Source organism: Monodelphis domestica, chromosome 1 (genome assembly GCF_027887165.1).
Source record: "Monodelphis domestica isolate mMonDom1 chromosome 1, mMonDom1.pri, whole genome shotgun sequence".
NCBI classification, from domain to species: Eukaryota; Metazoa; Chordata; class Mammalia; order Didelphimorphia; family Didelphidae; genus Monodelphis; species Monodelphis domestica.
The window spans coordinates 422,741,188-422,767,836 of record NC_077227.1 but is presented as its reverse complement, the minus strand read 5'-3'; the positions used below and the strand labels follow the sequence as shown (position 1 = coordinate 422,767,836).

General features: G+C 40.9%; 1 protein-coding gene across 2 annotated transcripts in view; it reads left to right on the top strand.

Annotated features, from left to right (window-relative positions):
- The window catches only part of LHX6 (LIM homeobox 6), a 39,228-nt gene extending 16,655 nt beyond the window's left edge, over positions 1-22,573 (top strand). Inside the window, exons 5-10 of one of the 2 annotated variants that reach the window (XM_007474596.2) lie at positions 2,522-2,742; positions 7,262-7,362; positions 7,495-7,590; positions 9,096-9,270; positions 13,800-13,903; positions 19,286-22,573. In XM_007474596.2, coding sequence (XP_007474658.2) covers positions 2,522-2,742; positions 7,262-7,362; positions 7,495-7,590; positions 9,096-9,270; positions 13,800-13,903; positions 19,286-19,306 — 718 coding nt within the window. In that variant the 3' untranslated portion in view covers positions 19,307-22,573. The remainder of the gene's footprint in view (positions 1-2,521; positions 2,743-7,261; positions 7,363-7,494; positions 7,591-9,095; positions 9,271-13,799; positions 13,904-19,285) is intronic. The other variant, XM_007474597.3, reaches the window with a different exon arrangement.
- The last annotated feature ends 4,076 nt before the right edge of the window (positions 22,574-26,649 follow it).

Below are 26,649 nucleotides of genomic sequence, written 5' to 3'. Positions count from 1 at the left end.
ATACCATTAAGGCAGTCATAGTATATGGAAAGAGGGCTAGAATGGGAGCCAGGAAGATGTAGGTTCAAATCCCACAGGACCTGCTTACTAGACAGATGACCATAGGCAAAATGTTTAACCTCTCTCAGCTTCAGTTTTATCATCTGTAAAATGAGAGGGGTTGAGTTCAATATTTGAAGTGTCCTAAAAGCTCTAAATCTATGGTCTCATGTTCCTATGAGTCTTTCTATCTTAACCTTCTCTCTCAACTTTCCTCTGCATAATTCACTCTCATAAGTTCTGATTGTTCATTTTTATCTTAGGTCCCCTTTCACCTTGGATCCTAAACTCGTTGTGAGACTTACTTGTACAATTAGTCAATTGGGTGGAGGGGGTAGTGGGAGTGGAGAAGTTAATTTTTGCTTTATGCTCCTGCAGGAACTTCTCTAGGAGTTTTTACTAGTCCTCAGTCTTGAGAGATCATGATGGCCCCAGCACTCAGCTGCTTTCTCAGGTTACTTTTTCTCTTCACACTTTTCCTGCCCACCAACTGGCCTATGGACATCACAACCAACAAGAGCCTATTTTCATTTTATAGATGTTTAAATATAAAATATGGAACTGAAAGGGACCTTAGGACACAAGATGCTAGACTGAAAGGGTCATTAGAATACAGACTGTTAGAATATAGATCACAAAGTATTAAAGCTAGAAGGGACTTAGAACATAATAGCATTTCATTTTACAGGTGAGGAAAGAAACTAAGAAAGATAAAGGGATTTGCCCAAAATCATATTGGGGGAGTAACAGCAGGAGAGCCTTGGGTAGGACCTTTTCTACAACTTATTCATTATACATATAAGGAAACTGAGGATCAGAGAGGGGGAAGTAATGCCTGTGATAATACAGCTAATAAATGGCAGCAGACAGGATCCAAATTCAGGTGTCTTGACTGAGTTCAATGGCCTTTTCATCCATTGCATAATTACCTCAGTGAGGATCTACTGCATTCCAGGTTCTGGGTACAGTCCCTTCTTGAAGCACTGATATCTTTCTAAATAATGTCAATTTTCTTCAAAGGCCCAAATGCAAGAGAAATAAGCCCTGTGATTCCTGGAATATCCCCCTCTCCTTCGCCCCCCTCCTCTTCCCCCAACTCACTTTTCCATCTTTTATTAGGTAAAAATATGCATATACAATACCTAATTTAGTTGGAAACAAATTATCCCAAAGAGTTCTTTGTTTCAGCCAGTCCACCTCCAACCCCATCTCAGCAGTGGAATGTAGAGAAAAGAACACTGGATTTGGAACTGTAAGACTTGGATTCAAGTCCTAACTCTGCTACTTATTATCCTAAGCAAGTTCCTTCCCTTCCCAAGGTATCTTTTTCCTTATCTTAAAATGAATGGGTTATACTAGATATTCTTTCACAACCTTTCCAGCCCCAATTCTAGGATTCTAAAATTTTAGACTAAAAATTAGACCTGGGCTAGAGGTCTGGGCTAAGTCACTTCCTGAGTGTCAACATCCTTAGCTGTAAAATGGAGACAATCTTATGGTACTACTTTTGTGAAGTGCTTTCTAATGCAAAAATACTATATAAATGTGGGTCATTGAGTAGCAAACCCAGAATATCAATAATATTTATTCTGCATTACTATGGAGTCCCTTCTGGTGTCCTTGCTTTCTGCCCTGACTCTTACTGTGCCTCAGCAAGCTCAGCTGGCTTAAATGTTAACTATGGCTAATTTTTTCTCAGTCACATTCACTGACTGATGGTAATGTTGTGTGTCTGATCTGCAGCCTCAATGGACCTCTACTTCTTGTCATTTTGCCCTGCCTTCCAAAAGTCAAATAGACCATTCTGTTCCTGAGAGATTGGACAAGGCATTTTACTTTTCCAAGCCTCAATTTTCCCATCTGTAAAATGAAAACAAGCCAATTTGTATAACCTACTCCACAGGGCTCTTGATGGGATCAAGAGACAATAATATAGGCCTCTGTGACTTTATTGCAAGGCATTTAACCATTTAGCCTTTCTGAGCCTCAGTTTCCCCATCCATAAAATGGAATTAGTAATATCTGTACCACATAATTCACAGGACTCTTTGTCCAGATTTATGTTTTCATCATCTTGGAGAAACTCTTTGTGGAAACTCCTTTCACCAGTGGTAACTCATTTGCAATTTATAGACTTACAGAACTGCATGGGGCACTTAGAGATTAAATGACTTGTCCAGTGTCACAAAGCCAAGTGTATGTCAGATACAGGACTTGAACTCAAGTCTTCCTGAGGTCAAAGCTGTCTTCCTATCCACTATGCAAAGATGCCTCTCAATTCACAGGGTGAGTTATGAGGAAAATGCTTTGAATTCTCAAAGGGCTACAGAAATGGAAGTTATCATTATTATGATTACTATTATTATTATTTACAACCAGTGTCAGTGGTAAGATTGAGATGAACAGGGAGAAAGACACTTTGGTGGAGATGCCTTCTTCCCTCTCCAATTCTGAGTTCCAGCTCCTTCCCTTTCTCTTCCAGCCGGTTCGGTACCAAGTGTGCCCGGTGTGGCCGCCAGATCTTTGCCAGTGACTGGGTTCGACGTGCACGGGGCAATGCTTACCACTTGGCCTGTTTTGCCTGCTTCTCCTGCAAGCGGCAGCTCTCCACAGGCGAGGAGTTTGGGCTGGTGGAAGAAAAGGTGTTGTGCCGCATCCATTACGACACTATGATCGAGAACCTCAAGAGAGCAGCTGAGAATGGTATCCAAACTCTAATCCCCTACTTTCAAACCTTTTCAGCCTTTTGGGTCACCTTACCCTCTTCTCAAATCCTGCTGGGGACTTCCCTAGGAGGCTGGCCCATGGGCTGAGCAGGGGGGCTGGGGAGGAGGCCCTTCCTGTGCCCTCCCCTTTCCAGGGAAAGAATCCACAGGAGTCTTAGATCATAAACTGGAAGGAAGCTTAGAATGGCATGGAAAACATAGAGTTTTGAATGTAGTGTGTTCACAGAAGGAAGGGTCCTAGAATGTAGCATTTTAGAGCTGGAAGAAAGCTTAGAAGGTAGCATTTTAGAGATGGAAAGGGCCTAGAGCCATAGCATGTTAGAAGTGGTAGGGACCGGAGATGAATGTTAGATTTTGAAGGCCCACAGAATATTAGAGCAGGAAGGCACCTTCAGCTCTAGAAGAGCTCATAAAACAGACTAGTAGGGCTATTGGGGGGGGGGAGACTCAGAATTGTTCTGACACTCTACAAGACACCAGGTTCTCTACTGCTTTCTCTGGGAGTCTGACCCTGTGTTCTCACCTTGCTGCTTTTCCCACCCCTTGTGACTTGGTGAAGTGCCTGATGTTGCCATGGAAATCATGTGAATGCCCTGTTCTCTTCTACAATGTCTTCAAGGGGACTACTGGCTGAATCTAACTTTAAATCCTAATGGACTGGACCTTAGTGTGGGTATTTCCTTGTTGGCTCTATGTGAGGGCACAACCCATAATCCCAATGCTGAATCCACTGCTTCTGGAAGAGAGGAATGGGGCAGAGAAGGGTCATCGATTCCAGAGCTGCTCCTATTCAAGTGACTTCAAACCCTGACTCTTCTTAAATGAAATGCATCTTGGACAGCATATGATTTAGTATGGCCTTGGGCTAAGTATCTCCAATCCCTCAAACCTCTGGCACTGTTCAGACATTTAGAGCTGCAGAATCTACCTCTGACTGCATGCAAAGAATGCTAGACTTGGAGTTAGGAGTCTTGGATTTGAATCGCATCCAGATCCAACATTTATTAGCTATGTAACATTAGTTAAGTCTCTAAGCTGCAGTTTCTTTGCTTCCAGAATAGAAATAATAATACTTCTATGACCTACCTCACAAGTAGCTAAACATTAAAGCAATAGAAAAGTAAGCTATTATTCCCAGGCCCCTACTTTTTCCTCATAGCCAAAAGAGATCAAGGATAGGAAGTATTTTATTTACAGTGGAAGAGCAGTTAAGTCTTCTTCAGGGAAAACACCTGAGTGATTTTCATCACTTACCTATAGGATCACAGGCTTTCAACCTGGAAATTAGCTTCAAGATCATCTAGGGTAACCATCTCATTTTACAGATGAGGAAACTAAGGCCTAGGAAGGACTTAGCCAACATTGCATAGACTGTAAACAGCAGAACCCAACCCTTGAATCACCCAAAGACAGTATTATATTATGTCACCAAGTTAAGTTCAAAGGGTTGCCCTCTTTTTTTTTTTTTTACAGGCTCTGGTTTATAGACTTATTTGGGAGGGTTGCTACTGTGGTGCTGAGCCAGACAAGGAAAACACCTTCCCAGAGCAGTCATTCTCCCCTTAATCTATAGGAGTTCCCCAGGCTATGCTCAATTGTAAAATGAGATGATCAGACCAGATACAACTAGGTCCCAATTACAACAAATAATGAATTCCTTGAAGTGGTTGCATGTATTTGAATTCACACTATTTGGAAGTTATAATTATGTAAAATGTGTTAACTGTTTCCAACCCAATGGAAATAAGGCAGTACAAATTCAAATGATTCAACCACTTCAGGGAATTTGTTATGCATACTAATTGAGACCTAGTTGCTACCACCGTAGTCCCTCCTGCTTCTAAATCTACTGATCCTATGATCTCTCAGGCCTCATCCAACTCTAACATTCTATGATTTTATATTGTGACATTCTTAATGTCTTAATGTTTTCACATTCTAGGTCCCATAGTCTAAATAAAATTGCATGTTTTAGGTCCAATTGCACTCCTATTCGTCATTGTAAGGAAACTTCTTGGTCTGGCATTCTGTTTTCTATGGTCCTATGCATGGAGCAGAAGGCTCTAAGAAGGAAAGGGATCCCCTTTCCCTTCTTTGCCCACTTTCCCACCATGTCCTCTGATGCCCACAAACGACCAGGGCAGCAGACAATTCTGTCAGATGAGTCACTATCAAGGAGATGAGAAGGCTGGCCAGGGAACAAGCCTTTTCCATAATCTCCCCACCCACTCCAGGTCCCACCTTTCACTTCCTGTCCTTCCCCAAACCAGGCCTAGGAGTTCTCCAACTTACTGTAAGTGAGGGCTGAGAAGGTGGGGATAGTATGTGTCTGCTTTCCCCATTAGCTCTTCTGCCCAACTGGCCCAGGGGGACAGGGCGGGAGAAGGTCAGCCTTGCCACAAAGCAGCTCCTTTCCCCTTGGAGACCTGCCAGCCCTAGCTTCCTGAATGACAAGAGAGGGAATGGGAGGGAGAGAGAAGGAAAGTGAGCCAGACAGTCAGATAGACCGCTATGGACAGACACAAAGACACAAAAAGAGGCCCAGAGATAGAGATCTTAAGCCAATACATGCTTCTCCTCTAGTCAGTCTGTGTGGCAGCAAACCAAATCCATTTTATAACAGGTTTTTCATATTGGAGAACTAAAGCAGGAGACAGAGGACCAAAACAAATATCTCTGCTAGGGTTGTCGAGTGCCTCTCCAGGAGGTACAGAATCAGGAGTTGGAAGGGATCATAGAAATCATCTCATCTACCTCATTTTACAGATAAGAAAATTGAAACTCAAAAAACTCAACTTGCCCAAGGCTGCAGAGGAAGTTATTGGCCAGGCCAGGACTAGAATCCAGGTCTTTTAATTCAATGTTCTTTCCATTGCATTACAGCTTCCTTCTTTTCCTTGGGGAAGGTAGGTGGCAAAGTAGATAGAGCACTAAGCCTACAGTCAGAGGGACAACTTAAAATTCAGTTTAAAATACAGTGTAACTTTGAGTGAGTCACTTAACCTCTGTTTCTTCAACTGTATAGCACTTCAATAATAGCACTTATCTCTCACAGCTGTTGTGAGAATGAAATAATTAAGTACTTAGCACAGTGCCTGGTATATAGTAAGCACTATATTTTTGTTGTGATTTTTAAATCACGTCTGACTCTGTGACTCTATTTGGGGTTTTCTTGGCAAAGATACTGGATTGATTTGCCAGCTCATTTTACAGATGAGGAAACTGAGACAAATAGGATTCAATGACTTGCCTAAGGTTGAACAGCTAGTAAGTGTCTGAGACCAGATTTGAACTTGGGAAGATGAGTTTTCCTTTCAGGCTCAGTGCTCTATCCACTTGGATACCTAGCCACCTAAACGCTATATAAATGTTAGCCATTATCATTCCTGATTAGAGGCTGCCTAGTAGGGGCAACCTGATTTTCTTCTCTTCTAGAACTCTTTGGTTGTAGATTCACTGATATTGGGAATTTAAGCAGGAAGGGAACAAAGAGATCGCCTAGCTCAACCTTCTTATTGGACAGATGAAGAAACAGAAACCCAGGAAGAGGAAAGGACTTACCCAAGTTCACTTAGGGAGCAAGTTGGAGGTGGGACCTCAGTAGTAAGATTAGAGTTGGAAGGTACTGTAAAATCATCCAATCCAACTCCCTCATTTTACACAGAGAGAAGTTACTTGCCTAAGGTAGTGAATGGCAGAGCCAGGTTCTCCAATTCCAAATCTAGTGGCTCTTTCCACTATACAACACTGCTTCCTATTTCTTTGGAGGCCCTGAGGGTGTCTTTATCTACAGGTGTGGAAGTATATACATATATATGTGTATGTATATGTATACATATGTGTATATATAAATATAAATATGTATTTCAGTTGTTTAAATGATATAAATAGGTCAAACCTCTGTCCCGAGGATCAACTCGGGCATTCCCAGAAGGCAGAATCTTCCTATGGCACACTGGGAAGACATGTTGGGCCTTCCCCAGCTATTGCACCTAACACAACTTTTCTTCTTTCACTAGGTAAACTGAATTATATGGTTTCTTTAATAAACATGGGAGAGATGATAGGCAATACAAAACAGGGACCCAAGAGATTGCTTTGTACAAGTTAGGAGTCAAATCTTAAATCTCTGACACTTTACACTCATATTCCAAGCCTCTTGCCTCTACTCTAAATCTTCCCCATCCGGTAATCAGGACATTTTCTTCTCCCAAGGCTATGGGAAAGCAGGTGCCCCAACTGTACTGGAGGCAGTGATGATACATTGGGAAAAAGTCCTGGGTTTGAAGTCAGAACTTGAGTTAGAATTCTAGCTCTGCCTTTTACTACCTGTATGACCTTGAGAAAGTCCCTTAAATTTTCTAAGCCTCAGTTTCCTCATCTGTAAAATGAGGGGATTAGGCTAAGAGATCTCTAAGGCCTCTCACATACATAAGTGCTTTGGTCCTCTGACTTTACATGATAGCGTTCCATTTACAACCCTTCTCCCCTCTCAGGCAATGGAATTACATTGGAAGGGGCCGTACCATCAGAACAGGACAGTCAACCAAAGCCAGCTAAGCGGGCGAGGACATCCTTCACAGCGGAGCAGTTGCAGGTACTGGCTCAGGGCAGTGGGCCTTCAAGGCTAGAGGCCCAGTGGGTAGAAATGATAGAATCAGGAGAGCCTACCTCAGGCTCCCTGACATTCACTCCTCTCCATCCTCTCCCTTCCCCCTCTGTTTTCTAGGTAATGCAGGCCCAGTTTGCCCAGGACAACAATCCTGATGCACAGACACTTCAGAAGCTGGCAGACATGACGGGTCTTAGTCGCCGAGTTATCCAGGTGGGCGGAGGGCAGACACCCAATGAGAGAAAAGAGGGTGAGGCTGACAGGGTCAGAGAAAGACTGGGGTGGCCAGGGCTGGTCCTGCTACTCAGGGGGAAATAAAGCCTGTAAGGGAAACAGGAAGGGGGAGTAGAAACCATGTGTGAAGAGGTGGGAAATTCTTTGGGGCGAAGGCAAGAGGGACCTGATCTCTTGGGCATGTGATATGGTAGAAAAAGCAATGGATTTAGAGTCAAGAAGAACTGAATTTGAATTCCAGTTCTTTTTACTTTCTGCTTACTTGACATTGGATGAGTCACTTAACCTCTAGACTTTAGTTCTCCTCTTGTTAAAAATGAATTTCATGACATAAACGTTAAGACATAATTCTGTACCAGTTGAGCCAAATTTCAAATCCTTGATACTTTACACCAGGGGTCCCCAAACTACAGCCCGCAGGCCACATGCGGCCCCCTGAGGCCATTTATTTGGCCTCCACCTCACTTCCTGAAAGGGCACCTTTTTCATTGGTCAGTGAGAAGGTCATCCTGTGCTCCTGGAGCACTGTATGTGGCGGCGCCGCAAAGCGTGGCATCGCTCACGTACAGTACTGCTTCCAGTGACATCATCCTTTGTGTGGCGCCTTGTTCCAAAAGTAAGTGAATGAGAATGAGGCGCTGCACAAAGGATTATGTGGCTGCACAATGGAAGGCATCAGCCGGGTGAGTGGAGATCTGGGGGAGGGGATTCCGCACTGTGTATACTGCTGCCCAGTATAGTGGTGGCAGTGATGGGCCTGTGCAAGGTGTGACAGGCCCATCACAGCCAGCGCTGCAGCCTCTGCTATCCCAGACAGCGTATACAGATTTGTTCATAGTTTTTTTATAGTCTGGCCTTCCAAAGATCTGAGGGACAGTGAACTGGCCCCCTGTGTAAAAAGTTTGGGGACCCTGCTTTACACCCTATTTCAAGACTCCTGTATCTACTCTAAAACTTCTCTTTTAGTCTTTCTTCTTCTCCCAAGGCCATGGGAAAGCAAGTGCTATCCCCCAAAGGAAGAAGGGGATGGCCAAGGTCCTTTCCAACTCTTAGTCTTTTTTTTTAATTCCAAAGAGATTTATTTACAATTTATTTACAAAATATGGAAAGAATGAAGTGGGAAATCAGAGAGAGGATAGGGTAAGATATCTAGCCTAAGCACTAAGTAATTTGCTCCCAGCCCCTGGCTCAGCCCATGAAGGGAGAGTTAGTTTTAGCCAGCCTCGGCAAACCAACTCTTAGTCTTATAATCCTTTAACTTATTCCTTGGCTCCTAAAGATGACTTTGCTATTTCAGGTGGGAGCAACTCCTAAGCTAAGCAGTTCAGCAGAAAACATATCATACGGGTGGAGCTGGGGAGACAGGACCCTCAGGGGGACAGGAATTTTATGGGGCATTCATCAAGAGGGATGGAGAACAAACTTCCACAACCTGACCAGTGTGTGGGATTTTCCTTGGGGATGGGCTGGGATTGTCATTCCAGGTTTGGTTTCAAAACTGCCGAGCCCGCCATAAAAAGCACACACCTCAGCACACGGTGCCACCCTCTGGAGCTCCACAGTCTCGTCTATCCTCCTCCCTGTCTGACGACATCCACTACTCTCCCTTCAGCAGTCCTGAGCGAGCCCGCATGGTCACCCTGCATGGATATATAGAAAGTAAGTGACCATAGCCCTTAGGGTCTGTGGGAAGGGAGAGATACAGAAAGCTTCCGAGCCTGGGGCCTGCCAGAATGGGAGAAAATGATGTTCCCAGTTTCCAGGACAAAAGTAGTTTGCAGTTTGGATTCTGTTGATTTCAGGGTTTTGTGGGAATAGGTGAAGCTAAAAAAAGAAGAAATTAGGCCCTACGGTTAAGGGAGCATTTGGATAGGGAGAAAGGCAAGGGAAAGCCCCACTATAAGGGTCAGAAGCAATGTCCCTTCTCCTCTTATCACCCTGGCTATTAGGCCTGGACTAGAAAAAGCATGAAAAAGATCATTTCTGCCCAACATTGAGATATTTCAAATTTGAATTCTTTGCATCCTACCCCCCTATTAAATCCATCCTGAGTTTCTTCTTGGGGAAGAAAGTGTTTCTATACAGAATTTGGCTAGGGTTTCCATGAAGTAGTTTTTATTGTTTTCTTTCCCGTCCAAAAATAATAGAATCTTGGGGAGAGATAGCTTAGAAACTCAGTGGATTGAAAGCCAGGCCTAGAGATGGGAGATCCTGGGTTCAAATCTGGTCTCAGACACTTCCTAGCTGTGTGACCCTGGGCAACTTAACCCCTATTGCCTTGCCCCTTACCACTTTCCTGCCTTGGAACCAATATACTGTATTGATTCTAAGATAGAAGGTAAGAGTTTAAAAGAGAGAAAGGAAGGAAGGAAGGAAGGAAGGAAGGAAGGAAGGAAGGAAGGAAGGAAGGAAGGAAGGAAGGAAGGAAGGAAGGAAGGAAGGAAGGAAGGAAGGAAGGAAGGAAGGAATAAAAAAGAAAAAAATAGAATCTCAAAGTTGAGAGTGACTACAGAGATTGTCTAGCCCAATCCCTTTTAGAAATAAAAACTGTCCCTTTGACTAGTTCATCTAGCCTCTGAATTGACAGTAAACTCATTAACTACTATAGATTACTTTCATCACTGGAGAGCACTGATTCCTTTCTAGTCAAGTTCTATAGCTTTGTCACTTTTCCTTTTGGTTCTATTGATTGGAATAATTTAGAACAATTGCTAATTCCTATGAATCCCAATTCTACTACCTAGCACAAATCATTTAGTTTTGTGGGTCTCATTTTCCTCAATTATAAAATGAATGTGGTGGACTATGTGATCCCTAAGGTCTCTTTCAGCTTTGAATACCATAATCCTATAATATTTTAGTAGGTTCTAGTCTACCTACTACCTTTTCCCCCCCTTCCTTCTGCTCTCAGGGTCTACAGGACCTGAGTGATCTCACTGATCCATCCCTATTTACACCATCCTCTGCTCTGTTTGGATGGTATATAGGGATTTCCCTAATCTAGGCCACAGTTTCTACTGCTTGGTCTTTTTCTCCTTAGATTGCCTCTTGTTTTCACCTCTGAAGGCAATATGAGACTCTGGGCTGTGGAAGGAACCTGGGTCAACAAACTCAGCCTTTACTATGACCTTCACGGTCACATTAGCTGTTCAGGCTGGATGATGAAGCACCTGCCTGGGGATATGTCCTGCCTTGGCATTGGTCACTGCCAGTGTTCTAGGGTCCACACATCCAGAGGTAGTAGAACACTGAATTTGGAATCAGAATACTCTGATTAACCCAGCTGTTTGGCCTTAGACAAGCCAAGGATTTCCCTGGGGCCTAGTTTCCTCATCTATATAATGAGATTATTGGAATAGATAGCCTCTACAATTCATTTTAGCTTTAAATCCCATGAAATATCTTCATCAATTCTTTCAGGGGTTTGAGTTGGATTATGTAGTAGGAAATAGCCATAAAATTCAGGGTTCCAGAATCGCCTTTGGTTGCTAGGCTTGTCTTCATCTTCTTCACTTGTAGTCTTCACAGGCCAAATATACTTTTCAACACTTAATTCATTCCCTCTCTGCACACACTTCTGGAGTAGTCCCTCAGCTCTCACCCTGTACCTGCCTCAATTTCTGAGTAGGTACATGGAATGCTTCTCCTAGGCTCCCACTGATAAAGATTCCAAAAAGTGGGATTTTCCCTTAAAGACACAGTGAAATCGTCTCCCTAAGATGTCTCCCTTCATAGGATTTAGAGTTCAAAAGGGACCATTAGTGATCACTTAATAAAATTTCTTTAGTTTCCATATGAGAAAACTGGACGCTCAGAGAGTTCATGTGATCTACTATGGTCACACTGAAGATCTAGGGTTTGTATCCAGGTCCTGCAACTCCAAATCCAGGACTCATTACTATAATAATATTACTCTCATTCAGCTGATTATTCTTGAGATGCCAGACAAAAACTAGCTTGGCATGAGGAACCATTTTTCCTAAAGTGATTATAATTTTCAAAGTATATTATCCTCAGTATCCAGATAATTTGACCCCATTTGAAGATCTATCTGTATGTCTTTCTAGCTGGATTTTTAGATTAGAAGTGGAGCAAGATGGGAGGGGTTCCAAACCTTTGGAAATGACTCTCACCTTGAGATCAGTGTAGAACAATGAGTAAATCCAGTTCCACTTTCAGAACAGCAAGGTCCACTAAAAGTGCTTCTTTTGAGGGAAGGGGAGGCTGCTTTCATTCATACTGCAGACTGGATATTGAGATATCTGTATACTCTGGAAGGGAAAAGGCTATCTATACAGAGTAGTGAGGATGATGGAGGGCAGTATCTGACTTTTGCTTCCCTGCTTTGTTTAGTATAGACTTAGCCTACTGGTTATCAGAGGCCAAGTCAACACTTATTTGCCTAGAGCACTGTCTTCATTGCCATGGAGGAAAGGACAACTTCCCTTAGTCTGGGAAATCAGATCTTTTCTGCATTCCACCCACCTTGAGGACATACACCAAGACACAGAATTTCAAAGATGGATCTTGAGCCCTATTTCATTCCCTCAGCTGTTCACTGCTACAAGGACCACACTTATTCATGATGGTGCTCTCTCTGGGCATAGACCCAGATCCTGACCAAGTAGTCTAGCATTCTTTTATTCATTCATTCAACCAGTATTCATTAAGCATATACTCTGTTCCAGCCATTATGCTAGGCTCTGGGGACTATAACGTCAAAAACAAAACAGTCTCAGGCCTCAAGGGAAAATGGCATGTACATACAAAATTAAATTTTGAAAAATAATAAAAAAATTATTACAGAGTAAGAATACAAAAAGAGGATACCTCTCTTCTTGGAGATAGGTTTTTTGAAGTAACTAAGAACATAGGGTCATGAATTTAACACAACTCCCTATCTAGAACCACAGAATCTTAACAATTATAGAATCTTAGAAATTTGTAACCTCAGAAAGTTAAAATCCTAGGAATCTTAGACTCTTAAGACTGTAACATTATAGAAGCTTAGCATCATAGAAACTTAGAGACATAGAAACCTGAAATCAAAGAAGCTTAATTGTTAGAACCTCAGAGAACCTAAAGACTGGTAGGACTTGAACAGGGAATCTTAGAACCAGAATCATAGGGGCCAAAGACTTTTAGGATCATATTTTAGAATCTTAGAATCAGAATTTTCCACTTATAGAATCTTAGCACTTTACTACTTTAGGTTTCCTTGACGGGCTCTGCTTTAGGACTTTCTTAGAGCCTACTAACAAGTTGAGAGAGACTGTTTGGGGAAACAACGGGCCTCCCTGATAGAGCTCTGATTCTGGGAGAAGTCTCTCCAGCCCAGTCTCACAGATGAATACTATATAGCATCTTGCAATCTTTAAAAAAAAAGAATACTAAAAGGCAAATATCTCACTGGTCATAAAGTGTTAGTTATAGAGTTTCTGGCAAAACCACACCCACAGCAACTATTATTCCTGTCATAAATCAAAATGCTTCTGAGTCAACACAAGCAAGCAAGCATGGGCATACACACATACACTGTTCCCCCCTAACCCGTGCCTTCTTCTTGGGGAAAGGCTCTGATTCACTCGTGGCCACGTTTCTTCACCCTCATTAAAGGTCAAATCAAGACTGTCTAATGCTAGGGTTGGTTTTGAATATTCTACCAGGCTCATTTCCTTCCTCCACACTGATATGAAAAGAATCCTAACACTGTTTGAGCCTGGAAAATAGAGGACTGGGACAGTGGTGGTGGTCCTTTTGGGTCTGTGAAGGATTATGTAAAGGATGGGAACCACACATTCTCCATTTCAGAGGAGAGGGTAGGAAAAAAGGCTTAATTAGAAAGAATTATGGCTAGATTAAGGAAAAAACATTATCAACAATGGTGGTTTTTAAAGCCTGAAATGGGGGAATAGAAGAGGGTAGAGATTTTTGTGGATGGGATGGAACTCCTAGAATGGGGTCTTGAATACAGTAGGTACTCAATAAATGTTAAAATTTATGGACTGGCTGTCACAGTGCCTGTGAGCTTTGGATTCCGGGGGATGGACTTAAATCATTTCACCAGAGGGTTCCATGATGGAGTCAGTAATTTAAGACATTTCTCTCTGGGGCCTCAACCCTGGGTGCTATAGGATAATCTCTGGCATAGAGAGCCCCAGAGGCTGAAGCCATCTTCTTGTTTACAGGTCAGGTACAATGTGGGCAGGTGCACTGTCGGCTTCCTTACACTGCCCCACCAGTTCACCTCAAAGCCGACATGGATGGACCACTCTCTAATAGGGGTGAGAAGGTAAATCAAGTGCCCCCTGGAACTACAGTGTATTCCTTCCAACAGGCACCCCTATACGCATGCCACTGAGGTGGCACTCTGTTGGCACTAGAGCTATGGGGCTTTTACCAGTGTGTTCACCTCCATCCACCCCAGGTCCTTGTTTCACCTTAAGGGTTTGGGGCCTATCAGAGATATTGCTGTTGAAACATTTCTTTCTAAAAAACCAGTGGTCTGTGTGCCTGTGCCTATACATCACGTCATTCTCCAGTTCTTACCTCAATAAATTCTTGTTTCAAGAAGTCACAGACTGCAACATAGCTATCAGCCACGCTGAAATGAACTCTGAGTCTGTTCTAAATGCTGCCATTTCATATTCCAAAGGCCTGGATTTACCACAATGCATTATAGCATTATCAGTTTAATTTTTATTACTCAGGTAAATCAATTTTCAGCACACTGTAACCTGACAGTCAAGAAATTAGTCAAGAAATAACTCCCATTTCTGTAGCACTTTAAGGTTTACAAATCACTTTCCCCAAAACCACTTTGTGAGGTAAGTAGTCCAAGTATTATTACATCCCCATTTTACTTGATGAAAAAACTGAGGCTCAGAGAATGACCCAAGGTCATTATTCAATATAATTAGGGAATGGGCCACTCTTATTCATTAGCTATCCTAAGAGGGAATTATTACATAGGCTATAAATGAATTACCAATTTTCAGATTATCAGAATAAAATAAAACATGCTTAATACCAGAACTATACTGAACAGAATTTAATCTTTCTAAGATGATTTGGATGATCTGGTAGAATCTCAGGGTCACTGTTGTGCACAGAAATTATGCTGAAAGACTACAGAATAAAGCACCTTTTATTCTATTTGGTAATAATCTATTAGAGCAGAAATCTGCAGGTGACAGCATGACTTCTCAGGTCCCTTTCAACTCTAAGCTTCTATGATTCTATGATCACAGGTATTCAGAAGTGCTTTTAGGGGGAATTTATTCCAAAATATGGTAAACATCCCAATTTTAAGGGGAGTGTTAATTCAGTCAGGCGAGAATAAAAGTTATTATTATTGTCATCATTGTTGCTCATTTTCACTGAGTTCTTGCCCCAATGTTTCATCTTGGTGTAGGAGTGACTGTGGCTTCTTCATAGTTATGCCAGGAAGTATAAGGAAGTGGTGGTGGGAGAGGGATCCTAACAAACTGGAAGATTTTTTTGGTTTTGTTTTCTTTTTTAAACCCTTACCATCAATCTTAGAATCAATACTGTGTATTGGTTCCAAGGCAGAAGAGAGGTAAAGGCTAGGCAATGGGGGTCAAGTGACTTGTCCAGGGTCACACATCTGGGAAGTATCTGAGGTCAGATTTGAACGTAGGACCTCCCATCTCTAGGCCTGGTTCTCAATCCACTGAGCTACCCAGCTGCCCCCTGGAGGGGTTTTGAATAGAGTCCTAGCAATAGATCATTGTGCAAGGACCAACCTATCTTCACTGGAGTCTCATTACTAGAAGGCTGGCACCAGGTAATGAAATTGTGGAGTGCAATTTCAGTGGAATTTCAATTTCCATGTGGCAAGGCAAGATGTAATGGTAAAGCCATTGTATTTGGAGTTACAAGACTGGGGTTCAAATCTGGTTCACATAAACTTAGAGCAAGTTTTCTCATCTATAATGAGAGGAAGTTGGAGTTAATCACCTCTGTGGGCTCCCTTCCCACTGTAAATTCCATGATGTTCTCAGTATTCATGCTAAAGAGATCCTAGATCCTGGAACCTTGACTTCATGAAGTAAGTAGTAAAGGCTTATGATCTTACCATGTCAGGTCTCATTGACAATGGTTACAGGATCTTTGAAACTCATTCCTTGAAGGAATCAAAGAGGTTATCTGATTCAACCTACTTGAATAGGAATTCTCTCTGTTAAGGTCTCCAGTCTCAAACTTGAGAAAGGAGCTCTCTCTGGTTCCAGCACCTCAGAATTCCCTCATTGTTGCTGTGATGTAGTGGAATAAATTCTGAGTTTGGAGTTCAGGGACCTGAGTTTGAATCCCAGCTCTGACACTTTGGCTAGCTATGTGACCTTCTGCAAATTGTTTTACCTCTCTGAGATCATTCGCTCATCTGCAAAAAGGGGATGTTAACCTGTGCACTCTTTAATGTTTTGGTGAGCCAAGCACGTTAAAACTGGTAGTACTATTAGATATGGGAGTTATTACTGTTATTGTTTATTTATTACTAACCCTGTCTTCTTATATTCCCAGTTCTTAAAAAAAACCCAACTCTCATCTCCTACAATGCTTTAGTTTTTCTCTCTTTGAGACTTTCCGCTGAATTTTAGTGAGTCGTGGCACTGATCTTTATTTTCAAAGTTCCAGAGAATTTCAGGTTAGAGTAAAGTTGTCATCCTCATTGACAAGGCCTCTTCCTTTCCATCACTTGCATTTTTCCCTGTGTATAAACCATTCTAGGGAAAGGTGAGGAAGACCATTAGTCTGGCAATTTACTTAATCAGAAAGTCTGTGTTGAGCACTTGCTATATGCTAGACACTAGGATGGAGGAAGATACAAAAGATTAATAACCTGCCCTGGAGGAGATAGATGGGAAGATAAAAGCAATACAAGAGACTGTTCCTTAAGAGAAATATAGAGCTATATTGAGTGGTCCTGGCTATAAGAGCTAAAAGATGTCACTGATGACTCACCATCTCTGAGATATCTGTTGCCCCTAGAAGCCTTCTTCTCTACCTCAGACTATAGTTTCTGTAAAACTCCCATTAGATTGACTATTGCTCTTTCTTCAGCAAGAGTTACTTCATATCCATTTCCACTTAGTTGACTTTTTCAAAGTTTCCTAAACCGATTCTTTTATTTTATCAGTTCTGTAAGTGAGGCTCTTCATTTTTAAACATTTTAGGGGTATCTAGGTAGTTGAGAGGATAGAGAGCCAGGCCTAGAAATGAGAGGTCCTGAGTTCAAATAGGACTTCAGATACTTCCTACCTGTGTGACCCTGGGCAAGTCACTTAGCTCCCATTCCCCAGTCATTACTGCTCTGCTGCCTTAGAACCAATACACAGTATTGATTCTAAGACAGAAAGTAAGGGTGTTTTTTTTTTTTTAATTCCTTAATGTCTCCAGGATTTAGGTCTGGAATGCTCACGGGAAAAAAAAAAGCTATGAGCTTTTGGAACAAAGCTGTCCTGAATGTGCTCGCTTTTATAGCAATCCTGTTTTCCCTTAGAGTTTGGTTATAACTTCCTTTCCTATGTCTTGGTTGTAGGTAGAGAGGTAAAAACACTTAGTCAATGGTAAGTGTTCACTAGCAGCTCCTATTTTTGCAGAAGACCTAGTAAGTACTGGGGCTTGAGACTGGAGAGTCCTCTGGAATACTTCCTCTGCCTCTTCTGAGTACAGAGAGTGGTCCTTATCTTCTGGCCAATTTTGATAGGATTAACAATGACTCTGGTTTGAAATCTGAAGGACTCAAGGTTTAGGGTAATGTCTCTGGCTGGTGATGACTAACACAGCATTTTCTGACACTAGATAGTAAGAATTAAAGTTTGTATAAAGGGAGGGGGTAGTTTGGGAAAATGTATTCAAATCTCACTTTGCAAGGTTCTAAACTCACGTCAAGGGCTACTTATATCCAAAATAACAAGAATCTGTCTAGCTTTTCTATTGTAGTCCTCTCTAACATTTGCCTTCAATAATTTCACTTTTCAATAAGTAATGTGAATCAATAGAGACTTTCTACCAGTTCTCGATCTGCAGTTGCCAGCCCTAGGCCTACCACTGACTTACTGTATTAACTTGGGCAAATAACTCCACTTCTAGGCTTCAGTTTTTTGATCTGTAAAATATCAAGGTTGAACTAGAAAATCTCTGTAGTTCTTTATAATTCTAATGAATATTCCATATTTTATTATCTTATTTCTAAGATCCTTTTCAGCACTAACACTGTTTAAACTGTCCTAAAAATCTGGGCTTTAAGATCCTTTCCAAGCGTCATGTTTTATGTTCTATGAGCTAACATTCTTTGTTCTCAATTCCATCTTGGCTCTCCCCTTAGATGATTTTATCTTCCTTATTAGTACTGTTTGTATACAAGCATCCACAAAAGCCCTTTCCCTTCCTTCCCTCTCCTTTGCCCATGTGAGATTCTTCTCAATGTCCCCATATCCTATCTGTCAGGTATATGTTAGGAGGAATTACTTTCTCACTTCTTACTTTGTCTAGACAAAACCAAAGGGGCTAAGACAATAAAATGGACTTGGTTACTTGAAGATTTTCCTGTCTATAGTCACTTCAAGACATTGTTTTACTTGGCTAAGAGGAAAGGGGAGCCTTCCCAATCAGGAGACTGGAGTTCCTTATCATTAGTTAAGAGCCATCAAAATGCTCTAGCACCAAGAGGATGATGATAAGGCAGAAAGAGCAGACAGGACCAAACAATCAGAAAATAGTATTAGGTGAATAATAATAACAACTTATATATGTTGGTGGTTTATGGTTATAGATTTTTTCCATATGCATATATATGAAATAAATAAAAACCACTGTGTGAAGTAAATAGTACAAGGAATTATCATCTCTCTTTGATTGATGAGGAAAATAAGAAATAGAAGTGACTTCAGTGCCTAAGCCTCAAACCTAGATCTTCTAGCCCCAGCCTTGGTTCTTTCAACTAGAGTACTCTAATCAATCCAAATGGAGGCAGTGAATTCAAGGTGCAGTCTCCTCTGAGAGATTATTAGTGTTCACAGATGCTTACTGTAGATGGATTCCCTGAACACTAGATTTTCCCAGTGAGCTCAGAGAAAACTTCATTCCTATCCTTGGGGAAATAAATCTCTCTAGTGGGTTGAAGGGAAGAGCTGCCAAATCTAGTTTAGCCAGATCTTCCACTTACCAGCTTTGTAACCTTGGGAAAAGTCCTTTAGATTCTTGAGCCTCAGTTTTCTCATCTATAAAATGGATAAGAAAGAACACTAATATTTGGATTTCCTACATTACTGAGTTATTATTAGAATAATGTGAGTTAACAAATGCCAAAACACTTTATAATCTTTAAATACCTTATTTCATCATTATTATTCTCTAGATCCAATGCCACCCTTCATTCTGTCATATACCACACTATCTATGGGTATGAATATTATTCAGTAGAAAACCAAAGCCCTAGGTCAGTTTTTAAAAAGTAAAGTTTTGCTTCCAGTATTTTAGTTTCATAAACATTTTACTGGCAGTAGCAGCAAGAGTGAATCACTAGCTCTTTTGGGGAGCCAGGAGCTAGTCAAAGATCATGACTTTAAGGGGCAATGGCTGTTAAAATGATGGAAAGGCATTCTGTATATGTCTCTAACCCTCCTTGTCTACTTTACCCTCTCAACAGGTCATCCTTTTTCAATACTGACTACACAGACTCTTCCACATCTGTCTATGGTGATTCCACAGCTGCCCCTCAGTCACTGAAATCCTGTGTCTGCCCCTCACAACTAGTGGCTTCTGCCTCAGCCTTTCCATTCATTCCCATGAACCACCAGCCAGTTCCTGGTCCCCATTCAGCCACCCGGGGCCTTTTCTACCCCCCTGCTGAAAGCAGGCCCAGGGTTGTGCAGACTACGGTCAGCCAGCATGGATCCCCAGAACTACCGGGAACACTCCTGAGGCCACTTCTTGGAAGGCAAAGCTCCCCAAAATTTGGAAACAGGGTGAAAAGAACTTTTATTTTTATTGAAACTGGAGTAATTTTTAACTTGAGAAAATTAGACTTAAGAAAGAATGAAATTGTCAGAACAGTAACAATATCCAATTTAATTTTTAAAAATATTGGCCTTTGTTACCCATTTCCTTGAGACCATCTATGAATTCTGAATAGTTGACAACCCCAAATGTTATCCTCTCAGTTGCTTTTGTTTAAGAAACTATACAGTTTTTATGGGAAATTCCCAAAAGAAAACTGTGTTCTAATTTTATCATTTCCATCTGTCTGGTTGTGTCAAGTTAATTCAGAGAACAAAGTGAGACTTACCAGCTCTTGAGAGCCTCGTAGGATGCAAATGAAGAGCTTACCCGGCCAGAAGAAAAGGTGGCCCCACACTGGGCATGATGTCTATGGAAGTCTTTGAACCTTTAAGTCAGTGGAAATATGTCCAGCTGCTAGTTTCCGGAATGTAGCTGTTCCTCTAGGGAAAAAGCTTGTCGAACCAAGCAGAGAAACCTAACCATCTAGGCCCACCCCATTCCAAGGATCGATTTATTGATGTAAGTCGTAGAATCATAGAATCTCTAAGTTGGAAGAGACCTTAGAGGCCATCTCATTTAATCCCCATCAAAAGCATGCACCTCTTCTCTCCCAAGTAGCCCTTCAGCCTTTGCTTGAACACCTCCATTGACAGGGAACTCATTTTTTAAAGAAAATAGAAACAAGATGGAGATTGAGAGAAAAAAAAGGATTAGTCCTTCAAGCTATACAACTTATATACAGAGTACAGAACAAAAATGTTATCAGAATCTTTAACTCTTTCAGCAGATGGGTACAGTATGGGGCAAAAACCTCTAGACAATTGTTTTAGATTGGGTCAGCACAGAAAACAACTGCAGTGGCAAGTTTAGGGCAACATTGTGAAGAGTTTAGCCAATGTAGAGGTTGAAGCCTGGGTAGTCCAGAGCCCCAGGCATTTCAGAGCAATTTCCAGAAGGACTGAATTTGATGGGCAGGAATGGGGATACAGGGTCTACTTCCTTCCCACAAAAGTACAAGACACAAGTTAGGATGCCATGATGTATGTGTCCTAGAGGTTATAGACAATAAGACAGAGTGGTATTTCTGATGATAGGCCTCATTCTAAGTAAGGCTGTCCTGTGAGTTTTCTGTTAGGAAGATGAAGGAGATATTAGGTTGGAATTATAGGACCTCCTTGAGATAGCTACCAGCAAACTGACAATGGGACAGTGTCTGTGATTCTCCTCACTGGACAGGGGTAGTGCTGGTTTTGCCCTTTAGCTAGGTTCTGGAAGATGTTCAGGCCATTTAAGTAGAATAACAGAGTCTACTATCCCCACTTCATCTAGGCAGTTGTTTTATCTCATGACTAGCATAACCGCTGAAGAGTAGAAAGGAGTTTGGACCAAGATTGAGGAAGGGGACTCCTGGAACAGTGACCTACCTTCTACAGTGGGCATGACCTACTCTGTGAGGTTCTCCCTCAAGGAGTGGCAGGTAGGCTTAATCTTCTCTTGTTTCAGCAGCACAAAACAGAAACTGTTCATTAACTGGCAAGCTGCTTCCAAACAAGAAAGCCACTAAAGCAGACTGAATATTGTGATCACTCTGACATATGCTTTTGACATCTGCCTCAGGGATAATGTCTGCACATTTCCCCAGAAAGACCTACTGCCTTGCCCCATGCTTATTCCAGAGCCCACTCTTCAATAGAAAAATCAAGAATTCCTTCTCTAAGAAGTATATTCTTTTGCATCCATTAAGCCCCAGATTTTCCAGAAATACCAAGAATATGACATTTTCTCATTTTGTTAAATATCTAAATACTGCAAAAATCATCTGATTCATTTTCTCATTTGTAGCCACCACTAATCAAACTTTATCTCAGGTCATTCTATTTAACTCCTATCACAGGTAACTTTCTTTACTGCACATATGTTAGAATGAGCCACAGAGGGCTTTCATGATGCATGATTAAAGGGTGCCTGAGTGCTATTTACAGAAACAGCAAGGACAAAGTAGGACACCATTGGGTGTGGCAGAAAGGGTACCATTCAGCGTTTGGAGACTTTGAGCAAGTCCCTTCTCCTCTCTAGGCCTCCATTTCCTTATTTGTAAAATTAAAGAGGTCAAGTTGCATGACCTCTGAAGATCCTTTCCATCTCTTCTTTGTTCTAAGGTTCTTTTTAACTCTAACATGCTATGTTCTATTTTTGACATTCTATATTCTACAGTCCCTTTCGAATATAATAGTCTATGTTTCATGTTCTAACATTCTCTGTTCTAAGATTCATTACATCTTAAAATTTTATGTTCTAGGGTCCCTCTCAACTCTAACATTCCATATTCTAAGGCCCTTTCCAGCTCTAAGTGCCCATGATTTTCTGAAACACTCAGAGTAGGGGAGGAATTGAGATGAGGAGGGGGACCCCATAAGAAGATCTCTGAATCATGAACACTATTTAATCCTAACAGCTGGTCCCAGATCTCAGAGAAGGGAATGGTTTCAGAATTGCTTACCAAAATTTTTCCAGTGATTTCTTTGTTCCTTATGGTTAAAACCCCAACACTAACTTAGAGGGAAGATCAATGGGTGAACCAAGTACAAGAGTCACCACAGACACAAGTTCAACTTAAGACTTTGCCCCAAAATTGTATCCCTATGGTGGCTCATATGTTCCCAGCATGCTGCAGATCTAAAAGATCTCCACTACTATGGTCAGAGCAGCCTTGGACACAGCAAGCAGTCAAAACTAATATTTATTTAAATACAAAACAAAAGGGAAGATGGAAGAAAAACAAAAATAAAAAATAAAAAAATTGTAAGCACTTTTTTTTGTAAAACCAATGTCTGTTTTGTTACATACTTTTAATGTTGTGTGCTTTGTAAATGTCTTATTTGTGTAATAAATAAAGTTAATGCAAATAGAAGTGCTGGCACTTACATCAAGAAAATGATATAATTCCATTTTTTCCACTTGCTTCTTAGTGGATAGATCACGCCGTGGGAACCCCTGTCCTAGTGTGTGATTATTTGGTTAATCACCAGCTGCCAGGGAGCTTAGCACATATTCCTGGTAAATTGGTACAATTTCCCAGTTAGCAAACTGGTCATTAAACTGGCAATGGTGTTCCTTGGTATAATTACCCAATCAATGCCACCTGTTACCCAAGCCCGAAGAAGAGGAAAAAGCAGTTCCCCACCACTGCTAACTAGCACCTTCTGCCATTGCTGTAGGTAACAGAGTAGATGCCACGTCAAATTTGGATTATTGAATTTACTTAAAATGTTAAGAATGATCTGGATGTGTGCATAGTAGAAAGAGTGCTGGACTTGGAGTTACAAGAAACCTAGGTTTGATTCCTGTCCTGACCATTTGCTAGCTGCATCATCTCTCTAAGCCTCGGGTTCCTCATATATTAAGTGGGAGAAATAATATTTGTAATGTCTACTACCCCACAGGGATGTGAGGAAAATGCTGTGAAGATTTTAAAAACACTATGTGTTATTATTTTTGAGGTATTTATAACTCAGTCCATCAAAGCCCCAGGTTGAAGTCTTTCTATGCCCTCATCCTGTGCCATTCTTCAAGTTTTACTACAAATCTTCAATCTACCAAACACTAAAAGGGATTTAAGTCTTCTAGTGTATCATGGAAGTACCAATGTACCACTTAAGTTGGCTGTTGCCTCATTTCTATCTTAAGACTGGTATACCTCCTTTACTGCTAATAAAAGCCCCTCACTTCTCACCTTTAAAATCCTAGCCATATGTTTAAGCTTGTTTATGCCCACCATGCAACTTTCTTTTCTCTTTATCAGTTTTAGTTCTTCAACAATGGCTTTGTTCCATGACTGGTAGCCATCACCAAGACAGAAGGCATTGAATTGAATTTACCCTTGAGAAGAATGGAGTTGACCACTGACTAGCAGGTGTGGTAGGATGAGCTTTCCTGCCTTAATGCCTCTCTCAGCTCAGGCTCAGACCTGACCACTGTTTAATTTTTTTTTCTTCCAATTGACATACAGAAGGGAGAAAAAGAAAAGGAGGTATCAAGTAGAACCACAGACCTACCTAGATAACTAGAAGCAAACACTTTGCTTTTTTTCTCACATCAGATTACACAGCCTAGAAGCACAGAATATGTCTGGCCTCAACCCACCAAGGGAGTAGAGACCTTTTCCTTAGTCATCCTATGAAGAACAGGGTGATGAATTCAATGGCCTCCCCATTGACTCAAAGATACCATGGGCTATTCAGGACTTTGGTAAAATAGTGGTGAAATTTTCCAAGTCAATTGTTTGAGATTCAATTCTTCTCTTCTAGATTCTGCTGGCCCATACTATAATTTGACAAATATGAGGATTTAATTCAATTCCATAAGCTCTGCATTTAAAGAAATAAAGGTAGATATGACATAGGCTCAGTTCTTAAGAAGCTTACACTTTAGATGGAAGAAGAGTAAGTACACAATTAACTATGATACAAGAAGTCAAATAAGTGAAAGACCAGGAAATCTGAAGAAAACACTTTCACCTTGATGGTATGGAATGGTATGTAAAGGAAGACACCACTGAGATGAGATTTGAAGGACTTTAAAGGGAGGGACATCAATAAATGAAGATGGGAGAAGGACCAGGGACACATTCAAGGCATGGAAGACAGTGTGAGTAAAGACCCAGAGTTTGGGAAAGGGCAGATAGAAGCCAGACTGTTAAGGACTTTGTTGCCAAAGTCAGCAAATTATAGCTTATTGAGTAGACAAAGAAAAGTCAATGATGGTTTAGGATAATAATGAATTATAGTTCTATAGTGCTTTAAAGTTTTTGTTTTCCTCACAGAATCCTTTGGAGTTGGTAGTATAAAGACTGCTATACCTATTTCTCAGATGGACAACTGGTATAGACAGGGTAACATGTAATGTTCTTTTAGAAAGATCACTTAAACAGTTGTCCAATGGAAAATGGATTGAAGAGGAAACATACTGACCACAGAAAGATAAGGTAGGAAGATAGTACAATTAGGTTCAGCAGTGAGAGATGAGGGCCTCATTTGGGATAGTCACAGTGAGAGTTAAAAGGAGAGGTCAGGTGAAAAGAAGCCTTGTGTTGGCCTGCCTTGAATTCAGGGAAGGATGTTTGGGTGATCAAGGGAAGTAATTTTATGGGACCACAGGAAAGGAATAGCCCCCCCAAAGTGTGGTAGGGATGAGCCCTTAATGGCCAGCATATGTTATAATAAGCATAAACAGAACAAATAGCATGGAGAAGTAGAGGAAATACTAGATTTGGTGCTGGAAGGCTTGGGTTAGAATCCCAGTTCTGCATCCTACACTTCTGTGACCCTTGGTTTGAGTTGATCATCTCAACTCTTATTAAAGGTCACAAAAGTGTCAGAAGTACCATTTCTTGGGACACTCTTCAAAGAATCATCATTCCATGTACATGCATACTATTTAAATTCCCAGATCACTAGTAATAACTAGTGTCACTTAAAAGAGAGTAAATACTTCTTTAAGTAAAATATTAGTAGGTACTCAATAAATAGTTGTTAATTGATTGACATGATATACATCTCTGTCAATAACTAAGTATAAAATTTTGTAGCATGTTCAAAGGAGGACAACCAGGATGATGAAATGGACACAAAACCACTAGGCAATCACTGAAGGGACTCAGAAATGTTTATCCTGGAGAAAACTGAGGGAAGACATTCTAAAACCTAAAGGACTATCCAGTAGAATAAGAACTAGACAAGTTTTGCTCGGTGTCAGGGTGCAGAATTGTGTTCAATGGGTAGGAGTTTCAGAAAGATTGATTTTGGCTTGAGGTAAAGAAAACATTCTTAACAATTTGTCCAATTCTGGGTGAATTTCTGAGGTAGGATGTTTTTCATTCTTAAAGGCTGGAAGACTTTAAGAAGAAAATAAACCATTTTTAGGGATAATAGGATCCCTACACACAAACTGTATTTAGAGCAGGAAGAAACCTCAGAAGTCATCTCATCCAGCCTCTTCATCACATAGCCCTGGAGGGGCTAAATGATTAGTCCAGCATCAAGTGGTAGGTCAGGGATTTGAACCAAAGCTGATTTCAAGGAGCATTTTTTCCATTGCACAAGCGAGGTAGTGTGATATAATGGATAGAGCTAGCCTTAAAATCAGGAATATATGGATTCAAGTCCTGCTTCTAACAGATGCCAGCTGTGTGATTCTGGGCAAACACCTTAACCTCTCAGCACTCTAGGCAACTCTCTAATATAAGTTGTAGATGAGATATTGATGCCAATCCCCTTCAATTAAACCATTCTGCCTCCATTTAGTCAATATTAGAGAAGGGAGAAATTTCTGTCTAGGTAGTGGTTGGATTAGATGTCCTCTGAGGTCCCTTCCAGCTCAGATGTTGTATCTTTAAAAAAGAAAAGTTTCTTTTTATTTAATTTAAATTTTTATTTTATTTAAAAAAAAACATTTTTCCATGTTTACTTGATTCATTTTCGTTCCCTCCCCACTTCCAGAACTAAAAAACAATCCCAATGGGTGGTACAAATGTTATAATTTGATACCTATTTCCACATTATTCACTTTTACCATGGAGCAATCTTTTAAAGTCAAACCCCCAAATCATATACCCATATACACAAGTAATAAGTCATACATTTTTCTTTTGCATTTCTACTCCTATAGTTCTTTCTCTCAATGTGGATAGCTTTCTTTCTGATTAGTTCCACAGGAATGTCCTGGATTATTGTATTGCTACTACTAGTAAAGTCATTACATTGGGATAGTTCCACAATGTTTCACTTTCTGTGTATAATGTTCTCCAGTTCTGCTCATTTCACTCTATATCAGTTCATGGAGGACTTTCTGGTTCATATAGAAATCCTCCACTTCATCATTCCTTATAGCACAATAGTATTCTATCACCATCAGACACCATCAGAATTTGTTCAGCCATTCCCCAATTGAAGGACAACCCCTCATTTTTCAATTTTTTTTTTTGCCACCACAAAGAGCAAGGCTATGAATATT